At 41.6% G+C, this 15,880-nt stretch overlaps 1 protein-coding gene across 1 annotated transcript in view; it reads right to left on the bottom strand.

The window, feature by feature from the left end:
* Positions 1-15,880, bottom strand: part of PRDM5 (PR/SET domain 5) — a 192,342-nt gene that overhangs the window by 168,416 nt on the left and 8,046 nt on the right. The window contains exon 2 of the mRNA XM_056116900.1: positions 1,728-1,811. Within this exon, the coding sequence (XP_055972875.1) occupies positions 1,728-1,811 (84 nt within the window). The remainder of the gene's footprint in view (positions 1-1,727; positions 1,812-15,880) is intronic.

The raw sequence follows: 15,880 nt of genomic DNA, 5'->3' as shown, positions 1-15,880 counted from the left end.
AATATTTGACAAGGTATTGCTCAGTCCCAAATGACCTGCCTTTCTGTAACAATGTCTTAGAGAACCTATCTTAGTCCATACTCAGCTGGAAGGTTAATAAAATGCAATATTGGTTAAAAAATAAATAAATAAAAAATAAAATATGTAGCACTCCAATTCAATCAGCCTAATCAGTGGCTGAATTAATAGCAGTACTCCTACATTGAAAAAAATGTAGCACGGTATCATTGTCCCCCCATTGTTCATCGATTTGCTCGAGCAGGCCCAGTAACATCTCCATTGTGAGACTTATTGGTTCTGTGTTTGGCATATCGAATATGGCACAGGTAGCTTGCCAGGTTTTGCCATGTGGGCAAGATACTCTCAGTAGCTTGATGGGCTCTCTGAGAGGGGTGGAGGAATTGAACTCGTGTCAGCCAGGTAGGCTATGTGTAAGGCAAATGACCAAATTTTCATTTCTTTTTCTTTTTTTTTTTTTAATGACAACTGGCAGTGCTCAGGACTCACTCCTGACCATATGGAGTGCCGAGGACTGAATCCTCAGTAAGTGAATTCATTGAAACATTTTAATTTTGTAAAAATAAATAAGAGGGGCCAGAGCTATAGTAGAACAGATGGACACTTGCCTTGCATTGCATGCAGGCAATCTTGGTATGAACCCTCACAGCCCACATGGTTCTCCTGAGTCATTCTAGAAGTGATCCCTGAGCACAGAGCACTGAGTAAGTCCTGAGCACCACCGGTGTGGCCCTCAAAACAAAACACACCAAGACTAAATTCAGGCAGTATCAAAAACACTTCACCCTTCTCAAATTATAGTGAGGATTGTATGATTTCTTTTTTCTCTCCACTGCACATTAGAAACCTTTCTAGAATCTTTTCTACCCTTATAATCATTTGAGCCAAGTCTATGCTACATAAGTGTTTCTCCACATTGCTGATTTACTTTATCACAAGGCACTCAGTACTAAATATGCATTCAAGGTGGCAGTGTGTAATTTACCTGTCTAGTATCTTCCTCTTTCTGATTTTAAGATCATACTTTTCCTCAGCACCACCTACACATATCACACTGTGTACCATGTCAAAATCCTTTAAATAAATAAAGGTTTTTAAGGGGAAGAAACATTTTAAGGTGTGGTTTTCATTTAACATGGGGTAAAGAATTGCTTCTATGCAACTGGACCTGCAACTGGAAAGCCAAAGTTTAGGAATATTTTTAGAGAAATAAAATTCTAAATGCAGATTAAGAGCACGGGTATTCTAAAATCCAAACATCGTCCCATGTAAAAAACTTCTTTGACAATGCTAATCTATAAGCAACAGTGTTCTCGAAGAATCATCTAGCAAGATGCTTCTTTTTAATGCCTCTAAAGAAGTTTATATTTTTTTGAGTTTTTTAATGCTATTAAAGAGTAGTCCTCCCAAACGCTAAATGTTTCAGTCACTCAGAAACCTTGAAATTACATTTCTATACATGATGCTAGTTAAGTGGAATCAACATTTGGTCACTAAGCCTTTTAAACATATTAAATAATATAAAGAGAAGGTCACAAGGTGTAGCATCCTGGGTGTTTTGGAGGGGGTGGAATAATTATGTGCATCAATCAAACTGACACTATTATAACATGTAACCTAAATGTAATACAATTTTAAAGTAAAAAAATAAACCCACTCCACAAAAAGAGTAAAATTTAAAATATTGAACATAAAAATCACATCCTCACCTCCCACATTAGCCGGTAATCCATATTCTCATCCAAGTCTTCAGGCATTCTCTTCTCTCCAGTAAATGGTCCAAACTTTTCACCCTGATTTAAAAAAAAAAAAGTCATTCTAATAATCTATTATTTCTCTTCTGGAATCTTTTTTCTTCAAAGCATCATATCAACGACCAAAAGACATTTAAAATACTAGTTTATACAATACAAAATATGTACATATTTAAAATAACCTAATATGATACCAGGGAAGTCAGCACAAAAAAAAAAGTGGTTGAATCACTTAACATTCAAATTCTGCTAAGTACTAGACACTGCACTTCTGTGTGCTAATCCTCTGCCACCGCTCGCAAGGAAGCTGAAAAGGCAAAGGAAGCACCAAGAGATTGTCCAACCCAAGAAAGTAAATCAACTAGGTCCCAAAAAACTCATAAACTCATCCCAATCACAAATCACAGAGAGGTGTTCGGAAAGAAACAGTTCTCCTGCCAGTCTTTCAAAGAGTCCAGGGACCAAGACAACCAGGGTCCTCCCAGCCTGTGCTCAAAAGACCCTGCAGGGGAAGGGGCCAGAGGCCTGTGTACAAGTGCAGATGCAAACAACCGTCTGGGCTGAGCCATATTGGGGACAGCATCATGACCAGTTCCAGGCTGGGACTCGGTCTTTCTCTTGCACGGTGAGTGGCTGCTGCACCATCCTGATGCACCCAGCAGATGAAGGGGTAACTGACACCTTCTCTTCCCTCTGGCAGGTAGTACAGGGGCCAGAGAGACAGACAATGGGGCTGTGTTTGTCCCCAATTCTGTGTGTGTCCAGCCTGATATTCGGCCACAGTCTGTGCAAAAGACACAAGATTTTTGCACACATGCCCTTGGGTGTATCCCCCAGCCGTGAATAGGACCCATTTTGGGTAGGCCCTTCCCTCATAAGGTACTGGAGGAGCAAACTACAACAAAACTGAATGTGTTTGATGAATGGACACCAGGTTTGGCGGCTTTTTAGGTTTTTGTTTGTTTGATTGTTCTGTTTTGGGGCCATACCCAGTAGTGCTGAGGGCTTATTCCTGCCTCTGTGCTCTGGGATCACTCCTGAAAAGGCTCTGGAAACCTTAAGGTTTGTCAGGGATCGAACCTGGGTTGGGTTACCTGCTACACTGTCTGGCCACTGAACGCAGTTTTGGAGGTTTTATCAGGGGACAGTGGGAGCAAGGGGGGCCCTCCCCTGGCTTGGCTGGAAGATGCTGATAGGCAAAGCATATGCTCCAGTCCACTGAGCCATTGCCTGCAGCCCTTGAGGAACAATGTTGGAAATAAAATAATCACTGAAACAGTGTTTCCAGTTATATAAATTTACTTAATGACCAACAGACAAGTGTACTCCTGGGAAGAGTAAAATTTTAAAGCTTAGAGCAATTGCAAATAACTCACCAGTTCCTAAATGTACAGATGAAGAAAAGAGAGTATGAGAAGCCATAAATAGTGGCAGAGCCAGAAGACCCGCGCTCTCAGGTCACTTTAGGGACAGAAAGTATCTGCGGAGATGCCACAGATCTAAATGACACACCCCCATAACCCAAACACAGCACCCCGGAGAACTCGGGAAACTGCTGAGAGCTTACGTCACTGAAAAACTCAGACCAAGTTTAGTGTGTCAACTGCAGAAAAATAGACAGACGCTGGCTCTGCTTCAGGACACTGCCAGGCCTCACCAATCACTTTCTGCTCCAGCTGGGCTCTCAGCTTCACAGATACCACAGCCTCCGGGGATGCTTTCTGCTCTAGGGGCCCTTCTCCCATCCCAGTAGGGGACCAGCCAGTATTCAACAACAGTCATGAAAAGCTACAATAGACACGAAAGCAGCAGAGAGATGAACAGTGATTAATTTATTCATGTTTACTGAACTACTCTGTGTAACTCCAAAGAGTCTTTGGTGAGAATTTCCCCACTGCACAACACAGCAAAAGGAGACTCAAAGTCAAAATCTCTTCCTTGGTTCCAGGGATTCACCCCAAAAAGTCAAAGGAAGAATCAGGAACTGCAGTTGGTTCTGTGAGCCGCACTTGGTACTTCATCAAGTGGCACTGGAACCCCATAAGCAGTAATTGCCCAGAGCCACTGAAGCTCCTGCCTCCCTCCCAGGGATTCCATAACTACATTCATGCAACTATTCACAGGGTCACTCATTACTCTGCATGATGAACCAAATGAGGAAACTATGTGAGAGTCAGTCTAGAAGACAGACTGAAAACGGAGGTGAACCTCTGGCAATCAATTTGAGGATCCGGTATTTATGCACATCATTCAACGGTTCACTCTGCTATGTCATGGAGCTCAGTGCTATCAACCACTGCAGAAGGAAATGATCATTGAAATGCATTTTTTCCAGTAGAACCCACCTAGCTATGCCACTATGCCATTGGGTCCTTGGTGGACCCAATTTGGAGCCACAAAAATGAACCACTGAAGTCAGCAGTGTTCAAAGAATGTGAAATGCAATAAATGCACCAGGATCTGGAGGAAAACTTGCTTTAGATATTGGCCTAGTTATATTATTTAAGGACTTGAAGTTTTAAAAATTCGGAGAAGAACCATGACTTCCAAATACTATTAACAGAAAAAGTCTCTCTCGTCGATATGTCATCAAATTATAATACCTATTTTCCAATTTTTCCCTCAACCCATCATAAGGAATACATTTTATACCTTGGCCTAGAGTTTCATATTTATACACAAAAATAGACACATTAAGAACTAAAACTTATGACTCTATTTGATTCTCAAGGTTCCATGACATCCTTCAAAGACTGCCAGAGAGTGTATGATAAAAAATGACTTGGCCAAGTAAACCTGAAACTTTGACTGCAAGATTATGAAAATATTCATGGTCACATCATATTTGCCCATCCTACTTGTGAGAAAGGAGGATAATTAAAACAGTTTTTGTTTGTTTTTAGATGAAGCTATGATACTTGAAAACCCATGCTCCCTCTGAAGCTTACAGATGACAGCACCAGACACTCACCCATTCCTCGACTCTTGGTTCACTATTGCTTCGACTCTACAAAGCACTTTCTTGTGCTGGACACACTGCTTAATTCACGAACCAATTCTCACAGAAATTCTGATTAAGATTGGGCTTCCTTTGCCTTAGTGAGCATCAAACCTACTTGGCTTTAAAGCTCATGGGAGGAAGGTATAGAGCACACGCACCCCAATCTCCGTATAATTAAATATTTTAATTGAAACGATCTAACGTTGCCAAAGTAAACATTTTCAATCAGCGGAATGAAAAATAAGGGTTTTATACTAGTCATCAAAATATAAATCATATATAGGTATATTGACCTACTCGACATCTATAGGAATGTTCTTTTAATTAGTGATAAGAAGGAAACCTACTACCTACCTGGCGGCAGGGTGCCTTCCCGGGGCTGCGCATCTAACTAGACCCCCCCCCCCTAGAATGGCTGGCTTTCATGCTTGGTTTGCAGGGGACGGGAACTGAGGCACACTGCGTGCACCCAAAGCTGAACCATTCCGGGAACCCTCTGCTCATTCATCTCCTGCTAATGAATAAGGAGGATTAACATTATCAAAATGGCAATACTGCCAAAAGCACTATACAAATTCAATGTGGTCCCTATCAGGATACCCATGACATTTTTCAAAGAAATAGACAAAACACTCCTGAAATTCATATGGAACAATAAACTCCCATGAAGAGCTAAAACAATCCTTGGGAAAAAGCAGATGGGTGCCATCACCCTCCCCAACTTCGAACTGTACTACAAAGCAGTAGTAATTAAGACAGCATGGTACTGGGCTAGAAACAGACCTGCAGGCCAATGGAACAGAGTTGAATTTTCTGTCACAGACCCCCAAATATATGACCAGTTAATCTTTGACAAAGTAGCAAGAAATGTGAAGTGAAACAAGGAAAGTCTCTTCGACAAGTCATGCTGGGAAAACTGGATAGCTACCTGCAAAAAAAGGAACTCTGACCTCTGTCTAATGCCAGGCACAATAGTCAGATCAAAGTGGATTAAAGACTTCAATATCAGACATGAATCCATAAGGTACATAGAGGAAAATGTTGGCAGAACTCTCCACAGCATTGAAACTAAAAATATCTTCAAGGATGAAACAACACTGACGATGCAAGTGGGAGCAAACATAAACAAATGGGACTACATCAAACTAAGAAGCTTCTGTACTTTAAAAGAAACAGTGACAAAGATACAGAAAGAGCCCACAGAATGGGAAAGAATATTTACCCAATACCTATCTGATAAGAGATTAATATCCAGGATCTACAAGACACTAGTAGAATTGTACACGAAAAAAACCTCCAACCCCATCAAAAAATGGGGAGAAGAAATTAACAGAAGTTTCCTCAAAAAAAGAAATACAAATGGCCAAAAGGCATGTGAAAAAATGCTCCACATCAGAGATGCAAATCAAAACAACAATGAGATATCATCTCACACCACAGTGACTGGCACACATTCAAAAGAGCAAAAGCAACCAGTGCTGGCGTGGATGTGGCGGAAAAGGGACACTCACTGTCGGTGGGAATGCCCACTAGTCCAGCCTTTCTGGAAAACAATGCGGACAGTCCTTCAAAAACTAGAAATTGAGCTTCCATATGACCCCATAATACCACTTCTAGAAATATTTACCAAGGATGCAAAAAAAGCACAGTAGAAATGACATCTGTATCTATTTTTTCATTGCTGCACTGTTCATAATAGCCAAAATCTAGAAACAACCCAAGTGCCCTAGAATAGATGACTGGCTAAAGAAACTTTGGTACATCTACACAATGGAATACTACGCAGCTGTCAGGAGAGATGAAGTCATGAAATTTGCTTAAAAATGAATAGACATGGAGAGTACCATGCTAAGTAAATGAGTCAGAAAGAGAGAAACAGACATAGAAGGACTGCACTCATTTGTGGAGTATAAAACAACATAACATGAGGCTGACACCTAAGGACAGTAGATACACGGGACAGATAGACTGCTCCATAGCTAGAAGCCTGCCTCATGAGCAAAAGCGAGAAGGCAGCTGGAATAGAGATAGAGAAGGGATCACTAAGAAAAAGATGGCTGGAGGAATCTGTCAGGATGGGAGATGAGGGCATAAAATAGATAAAGGACCAAACATGATAACCTCTCAGGGTCTGTTTTCAAAACCATAATGCCCAAAAGTAGAGAGAGATTATGGAGAATCATGTCTGCCATGAAGCCAGAGGGAGGGTGGGAAAGAGGGGGTTATACCGGGGATATTGGTGGTGGGGAACGTGCACTGGTGGAGGGATGGGTGTTTGATCATTGTGTGATAGCAACCCAAACATGAAGCTTGTAACTATCTCACGGCGATTCAATAAAATTAATTAATTAATTAATTTTTTTTAAAAAAGGAAACCTACATTTTAAGCTTTCCAAAGAGAAGTTACACGAAACCCAACAGAAACTCATACCTGTAGCTAATCAGCAGTGTGGGAAAGGGGCGGTAGGGGTTGTGTGTGTTAACAACTCAGCTCACTGCCACCCACATTGTATCAAGCTACCTGCCCTTTACACTTCCTCCCTCCTTGGAGTGGCCTAATGAGCATCTGTCTTCTCTGTGAGGCCATGAGCCCTGATTCCCACTGGGCATGTACTCCTTAAAATGCCCTCTGCCAATCAGCAAACCCCAAAAAGGCCTTTCTATGAGCTGAATGCAGCCTTCTTGGTAACATTAAAAAAAAGATTGTGGGGCTGGAGCAATAGCACAGCGGGTAGGGCATTTGCCTTGCACACGGCTGACCCAGGATCGATTCCCAGCATCCCATATGGTCCCCTGAGCACCGCCAGGAGTGATTCCTGAGTGCATGAACCAGGAGTAACTCCTGTGCATCGCCGGGTGTGACCCAAAAAACAAAAAACAAAACAAACCAAAAAAAAGATTGTCAGAATGGAAGAATGCACTGGAATTCTAAGCATGAGTTTAAAGCCCCTCATCACTCTGGCTAGCACCCCTCCCAGGTGCTCAAGCACAAGTCCCCTCCCCCATCCCTCCACCAGCCTTTCCACTGAATCAACTCTGTCCTGAAAAAGGAGTTCTGGTCTCCTGCAAATTCCCATCCTCTCCCTGCTCCCCTCTCCATGCAAGCCAAAGATATACAATCTGAAACACTGATTTTTCAATAATCCAGGTTGAGGATACCCAGACAGTAGCAAAGGTTGATGAAAATGTCTTCATCACAAAGAAACAGCAACTTCCAAAAAAATGAGGAATGCTTGCTTGTGCTAAATCATATTTTGATATCTCTGATAAAATAACTGGCAAGGCAAGGGTTATCAATAGAAGCAAAGCCCATTAGATGAAAGGTTGAATAGTGAATTAGATTCTCATACCGTACCAAAATTTAATGGTTCAGTACAAAACACATGTACAACAGCATACTTACTTGCCCATGGGGAAATCAGTATAATGCACCACTGCTAAAGGCAGAATGAAGTCAAATATTTCTTCTTGACAGATTATTGTCAAACTTACTTAGTGCTTCTGTATTCAAGGAAACACTTTGAAACAGTTGAGAAGCACATGAAAGAAAGTCCAAGGAAAACAAGTAAATCAAGACTATGAAGCAACTGACATAGAAATTGTCTCCTCAGAGTCACTCTTATTTGAAAAGGGGGTGTGAGGCTGTGGAAAGAGAGGAGGTCTGTGAAAAATATTTTGGAAACAAACTGAGGTGTAGAGGGTGGCCTTTTACTAGTTTCTATTTTAATCATAAACCAAAATAAAAACATTTTATAGAAAATTTGAGTAATTGGAATATGAGTCAGAATGAGGAGATATGAAAAAAGAACTTCTTTCCGTTGAATGTTACTAAGTTGATATTATGGCTACTTAGGAGAATAGCTAACGCTGAAATATTTATCAGTAAATTAGTACATGTCTATGATTTACTCAGAAATGGTTCAGCAAATAAAAGATATCCATATAAATGAAATAAGTTATATTAAAGCAAATTTATCTGTACTTTAGCTGTTTGCATGTGAAATAACATTGATTTTTCACAGGAGGAGTTTAGAGTCCCTACTTGGAATGCAATTATATTTCAATCTTAGACTACTGGGCATGTGTGTGCCCTGGCAACAGAATAAGCCTTCAACAAAGGGTGTTTCTAAAATATTCGGTAAGAAAAATAACTGATCCTTTTTTTGTGACTGTTCCCCAAGAGACAAGTGGCCTGCCTATGTCCATTCCACAAGTACTAGAATATCGATCTTGTGGGAGGTAGAAAACACACCAGGCAGTTAAAGGACATTTATCACCTTCCTATTTATACAGACTATAGAACTAATAACCTTTACGCTCTCAAATGAGAAATAAGTTCACTAGCAAGCACACCCTAATGCCTTGGTGCCTTGTGATCTCCTACCTGCAATAACAGCATGATAGCTTGGGCCACAACAGCCACCTTGAGGCCAAGAGAAGTGCACAGACTTCCATTCTGACAATTTGAGCCTGGACAAATTGTCAGCATGACAGTAAAGAGCATCTAATGCCCACCTGCCAATTTATTATAGGAACAAGATGATCCCCAAGGCTGAGATAACTTTGCTATTCCAAAATGTTCACAGGAGACACAAGGGCCCCACCCAGCAGTTCTCAACCAAAGGGGCCAAAGGTTCAATATAAGATTCTGAAGATTTACCCAGGAATGCTCAGGGAACCATGTGGTGCCAGAATCAAACTGGGATCAGTCACATGCCAGGCATGTGCCTTAGCCCCTGTACTATCTTTTTGGCCTCACCATTTAGATTTCTGCAGTTTTCTGATTATTCAACTGATAACAATTTTGAGAAAATTGCTCTTGTTCATTCTTTATGAAATCCATGATGTATAGAATCACTATGGCAGGCCTATGGTACAGCTGGTAGGACACTTGCCTTGCACGTGCCAATTTGGGTTCCTTCTCTGGCACAATATATGATCTGCTGAGCCCCACCATGAGTGATCTCTGAGCACAGAGCCACCAAGAATAAGCCCTGAGCAACAACCAGATGGAGCCCCCAAACCAATAAAATCAAATCACTCTGGAATGGGAAATGAAAAGGAGAGTCATGGGAAAATCACCGCATCTGCAGTGACCCGGATGCAGTGCTTTCCAGAACAACTGCTACCATCACAGGCACACCTAGGTGTGTAGGACAAGCCTGAGAATCTAACTGACTCCTGTAGGAAATCTCTCTAGAGGGCTGAACGATACACTGGAAACAAGCAGAGGAGTCAGGGTTGGAGAGATCAACAAAAGCAGGAATAGGGGAACGGCAGTTCATGGTCCTTCTGGCCTCGCTGTCCAAGAAAATGCCAGGAGCCTAGAAAGGCCATAGACCAAGATCCCATCTGCCAGCACTGGCCCTGGACCTAGGATCTCCGCTGCCCGCAGAACACCACTGATACCACAGAAGCTTCTCCAATGACCAGACCCTGCTAACCAGGCAAATTCCAGCCAAACAGGTGCAACAGCCTCAGAGAGATAAGGGGTGAAAACAAGAGACACTAGAGGTCTTGGGTGTGGCTTAAAGAAAGCACATGCTGACACACGCAAGGCCCTGGCTTCCATCCTAGTCAGTGGGTCACTCCATGATGCCCCAAGAGCTGGCCCTAGCAGGATGACCCTCCTTCCCCCCTCCCCCACCACACACAAAGAAATACTTTGTGAAGCAATTTCTCTAAGAGATAATAATAAATGAACAGGAATGTGTCAAGTACACTAAGGAATTTAAGGAGAATCAAGTCCAGCACACAAATATTTTCAGAGAATGAAAAAAGAAATAGCAACATAATACAAAGGCATCTTAGCTCCAGCTTGGATTAACCCAAACTTCCACACAAATACCAGACAGAATTAAGAGATGCTCAGATTTCCAAACATAAATACCACTTGCCACACTCCCAACTGCTTCATATATGATGCTGATGTTCAATAGAAAATACAAGATAGGGATTGAGAAAGAATATGAGTTGATTCTCAGCAACACACCTTTTCCCAAGTTTTGCCAGTTGCAGCCCTGGCAGACCGCAGGTGCTCCAGGGTGGGTGCCTCAGGCCCCTGCATTAAACCTCCAGCCCAGGGTCTGAGTGATAGTACAGCAGGTAGGCAGTTATCTTGCACATGACTGACCTGGGTTCTATCCCCGGCACTCATATAGTCCCCCAAACACTGCCAGGCATGATCCCTGAACACAGAGCTACAGCACAGCAAGGTGTGACCCCAAAACAAAACAAATAAATGAATCTCCAGTCCAGTTAAGCAAGGATTCTAGGTGCTTTGGAGCCCCTCGCAAAACAAAAGACATACAAAAATACAGTATCCCTCAAATCAGGGGGAAAAATTCATTGCAAAGAAACAGATCAAGAGATTCAGAGATAGTACAAATGTTGAAACCAACACACAAGGACTGGAAAAAAAAACAACTCATTTGTTAAAGAATCTATTCGAAAAAGGTGGATAATATGCATAAACACAGGAGAGATGAAAATAGCTGTGATGGAACAGACAAAAAGAAATGCCAGAAATTAAAAAGATGGTAATAAAGAGATATCCAACAGCCTCAACAGGAAACAACACAGTTGGGAAAAGAATTGACAGACTTGAAGAAAAGATCACAGAAACTGCCTAAACTACAAGAAAGGGGAATAAAGAATGATGCATGCAAGAGCTGTGGGAATATTGTACAAAATACTGTATCAAATATTCCAACATATGTATTTAAGAGTTCTAGAAGAAAAAAATAGGCAGAAGTTTCTAAGATATTGAATGAGCATTTTTTTTAAAAAAAGGGTTTTTTTTTCAAATATTGAATATTTTCATAGTCAAGTACAAAAACCTGGAGAAAACTAGAAAAACCTGGAAAGCAGAAAGAAGAAAAGACAAATTTCTTTTAAAAGAAAGTAAAACCGGGGCTGGAGCGATAGCACAGGAGGTAGGGCGTTTGCCTTGCACGCAGCCAACATGGCCGACCCAGGTTCGATTCCCAGCATCCCATATGGTCCCCTGAGCACCGCCAGGAGTAATTCCTGAGTGCATGAGCCAGGAGTAACCCCTGAGCATCGCCGGGTGTGACCCAAAAAGCAAAAAAAAAAATAAAAAAATAAAAGAAAGTAAAACCTACAATGAACTTTGTGCTGAAAAATACATGAATAAAAAACCTTGTTAAAGAAACTTAAACTGTCAGACTGGAAGGCATATTTTCAGAGACAAAAGCAAAAAACTTTCAGACAGAGAAAAGCAGAAAAAAAATTACCTCCAGGAAACTCAGAATACAAGTATTGTCCGACAAATATATTCAGCCATAAAAGAATCTGATAACAGACAAAAGCAGCTTAAAACAAAATGAATGAAGAGTTTCAGGCTTGATGAAAAATACCAAAAAGGGGTAGGGCTCAAAGATTTATATTTAATTATTCTTTAAAATTAACTGATAAGATGCTAGAATGGAGTTAGAATTCCTGGAGCAAAAGTGGCCACATGACATCCCATACTTTATGCAACTGGTATACCAAGAGTAGCACACCACATATGACAGGGTGTAAAGTAGAAGGCAACCTATCTTGACTAAATAAATAAATAAATACACGTATTTATATTTATGGGCTGGAGCGATAGCACAGCAGGTAGGGCATTTGCCTTGCATGGGGCTGACCCAGGTTTGATTCTTCCATCCCTCTTGGAAAGCCCTGGAAGCTATAGAGTATCCCACCCACATGGCAGAGCCTGGCAAGCTCCCCGTGGAGTATTCATATGCCAAAAACAGTAACAAGTCTCACAATGGCCTTTCCTGTGCCCTGCGTGCACCCCCTCTTCCCACCGCTCAGGACTCCCTCCACCAGGCAACCAGAGGAGACTTTGGGGAACACCTGCCCGAGTTCCACTGGATTTCCCATCCACCTCTTCCAGGTGTCCCAGCTCTTCCAGGTTCCTGGGTGGGATTGTCCCTGGGACCAGCTAGGGGCGTGGCCTCCCCCAAAGTGGGTGTAGCCTTCTCTGAGGCTGGCGGCTGCAGTTGCATTTCCCATTCCCAGTACTCTCAACTCTAATCCCAGCCTTTATCACCTAATTCTGTGGAAAAAATCCTGGCCTCCTCAACTACAATACAATAATCCACTTGCCTACTCCAATTCTAACAAAAGACCAGTGTGCAAGAAGCTATACAAGCCCACTATTAAAGAGCATCTCCTCCAAAGTTTCACTCGATGCCCGTTATAAGCCAAAGAATAATGCCTGACCTGAGAGGAAGGTCAGACTCTAGAAAGGGAGAAAGGTGACCACCACCAACCGACCTTATCCAGAATCCTTTCCCACAATAAGAGGGAAAAGTGCTAGTGAATTCCAGGGTTCTACCTCTAGACAACCAAAACAACAGGAAGAAATAGCGCAAATCTCCACTACAAGGAGAGGACGAAGAAAAGAGTCCCAAATCCTCAACTGGGGTTATCCACAAATATCCTCTCTCTGATAAAGAATTCCGAAATGAAATGCAGAGGTTCAAGGAACTACTCAAAGAATCAATAGAGGAGATATTCAGAGAATCAAAGGAAGAAATGAAAGAAACAGTAGAATGGCCAGTAGAGACAATACAGGAAGAAATGAGAGCAGAAATAAAAAGGCTACAAAAAGAAGCCTCACAAATAAAAGATTCAGTAGACGAAATTAAAAACACAGCAGGTGGCCTCAGCAGTAGGATGAATACAGCTGAAGACAGGATCAGTGAACTTGAGGATGAGCAACAGAAATCACATAGGGAACAACAAACAATGGGAAAAGACCTCAAAATAGCTCTAAGGAGAATCAGAGACCTAGGAAATGACGCCAAGAGGAACAACATTAGAATCATCGGAGTTCCAGAAGGACAGGGTGGCAACCCCACTGAAAAAGCCACAGTCAAAGAAATCATTGCTGAAAAGTTCCCAGAGTTAAAAAATGCAGACATCCAGATCCAAGGAGTCAGAAGGGTGCCAGCTAAAAGAGACCCTAATAAAAACACTCCAAGGCACATCATAGTCAGAATGATGGATGCTGTGGACAGAGACACAATCCTGCAAGCAGCAAGGTAAAAGAAGGAAATCACATACAAAGGAGCACCCCTTAGATTTACAGCAGACCTATAAAAGGAAACCCTCCAAGCCCGATGGTGGGATACAGTGAAAAAACTCAATGAAATGAACACCTCACCAAGAATACTTTATCCAGCTAAACTCTCACTCAAACTCGATGGAACTATACACCATTTTGTAGATAAACAACAGCTCAGGAACTTCATACACTCAAAACCACATCTAAAAGAAGGATTAAAGGGGCTCCTGTAAGATAAGAAGGAAAACATTTATAAACACAACCAACCCCTAGAGAAAGATGGCACAAAACCCCATGACAATAATCTCTCTCAATGTCAATGGTCTAAATGAACCAATCGAGACACAGAGTAGCAAAATGGATCCAGAAACTGAAACCAGCATTCTGCTGTCTACAAGAAACTCATCTGAGCAAACACAGACTCAAAGTTCAAGGATGGAAAACAATCCTGCAAGCAAACAGTTCCCTCAGAAAAGCTGGGATCGCCAAACTAGTATCCAACAGCATAAACTTCAAGTTGAAAAAGATTAGACGGGATAGCGAAGGCCATTTTCTTTTCATCAAGGGATACATACATACAACAGGAAGAAATCACACCCTTAAATGTGTACGTACCTAATGAGGGAACAGCTAAATACTTAAAACAACTGCTAATAGATTTTAAGGAGGACATTACTAGCAACAAGTTTCACAATGGAGACGTTACTGGTGCCTGCTCAAGCAAATCGATGAACAACGGGAGGACAGTACTATAGTGATATACATATTAGCACACAAGGCTCAACCTGTAACAACGTGTTAGTATTCTCTTATATAGGAGCTTAATGGCTCCAAGGTGAGATACAACAATTGTCACACACTTTCCTCTAAGGAAACCTTTTTTAAAAATAATTTTTAGTGGATTTTTCATAACAAGCAATACAAAATAAATTATTTAGCATCTGCCTTTGGAGCAGACTTGGGTGGTGGAAAAATCTGAAATAATAGTGGTGGGAAGGTGTATTGGTGGTGGGATTGGTGTTGAAAAACTGACTGTAATAAATTATTGTGAACAACTTTATGAAACTGAAATTTTTTTTAAAGGATTTGCTCAAGCAGGCCCAGTAACATCTCCATTGTGAGACTTGTTACTGTATTTGGGATATCGAATATGTCACAGGTAGTTTGTCAGGCTTTGCCGTGCGGGCGAGATACTCTCGGTAGCTTGCTGGGCTCTCCGAGAGGGGCAAAGGAATCGAACCTGGCTCGGTCAGACCAGCCGCGCGCAAGGCAAATGCCCTACCGCTATGCTATCACTCCAGCCCCTTTAAAGGATTTACACTTAGAAAAAAAATTGTTAAAAATACTGATGGCATATAAGACCCATCAATTATACTTTTGGGCATCCATCCTCAGGACAGAAAAGCATTCATTCAAAGGGACATATGCTGGCACATCTACACAATGGAATACTATGCAGCTGTCAGGAAAAATGAAGTAATGAAATTTGCCTATAAATGGATGAACATGGAAAGTATCTGAGTGAAATGAGTCAGAAGGAAAGGGACAGATATAGAATGACTGCATTCATTTATGGTACATATAAATATATATACATATATATAGTAGAAGAATAATATCCATGGTCAGGGAAAAAAGGGGTTAGGATGACTGGGCAATGATTGGAACTAACCACAAGTGTGTGTGGAGCTGAGCGCAGGTAAGATTGAGAAGAGACTGTTATGACAATAATAGCTAGGAATGATCATGCTTGACAAGATCTGAGGGTTAAAAGTAGGTAGACTTGATAATTTTTCAGTATCCATATTGAAAACCACAATGCCCAAAAGGAGGCGGGGGGAGAAAAGCGCCGGTCATAGAAGGAGGCAGGGGGTTGGGGGTGGGGGTGATGGGAGGGAACCTGGGGACACTGGTGCTGGGAAATGGCCACTGATGGAGGGATGGGTGTTGGAATACTGTATGACTGAAATCCAATCATAAATGGTTTTGTTTAAAAAAAAAGACATATGCACACCATTATTT

This window comes from Sorex fumeus, unplaced genomic scaffold, assembly GCF_029834395.1.
Source record: "Sorex fumeus unplaced genomic scaffold, SorFum_2.1 ptg000033l, whole genome shotgun sequence".
NCBI lineage: Eukaryota > Metazoa > Chordata > Mammalia > Eulipotyphla > Soricidae > Sorex > Sorex fumeus.
The sequence above is the reverse complement of the archived record's forward strand: the minus strand, read 5'-3'. Positions and strand labels throughout refer to the sequence as shown.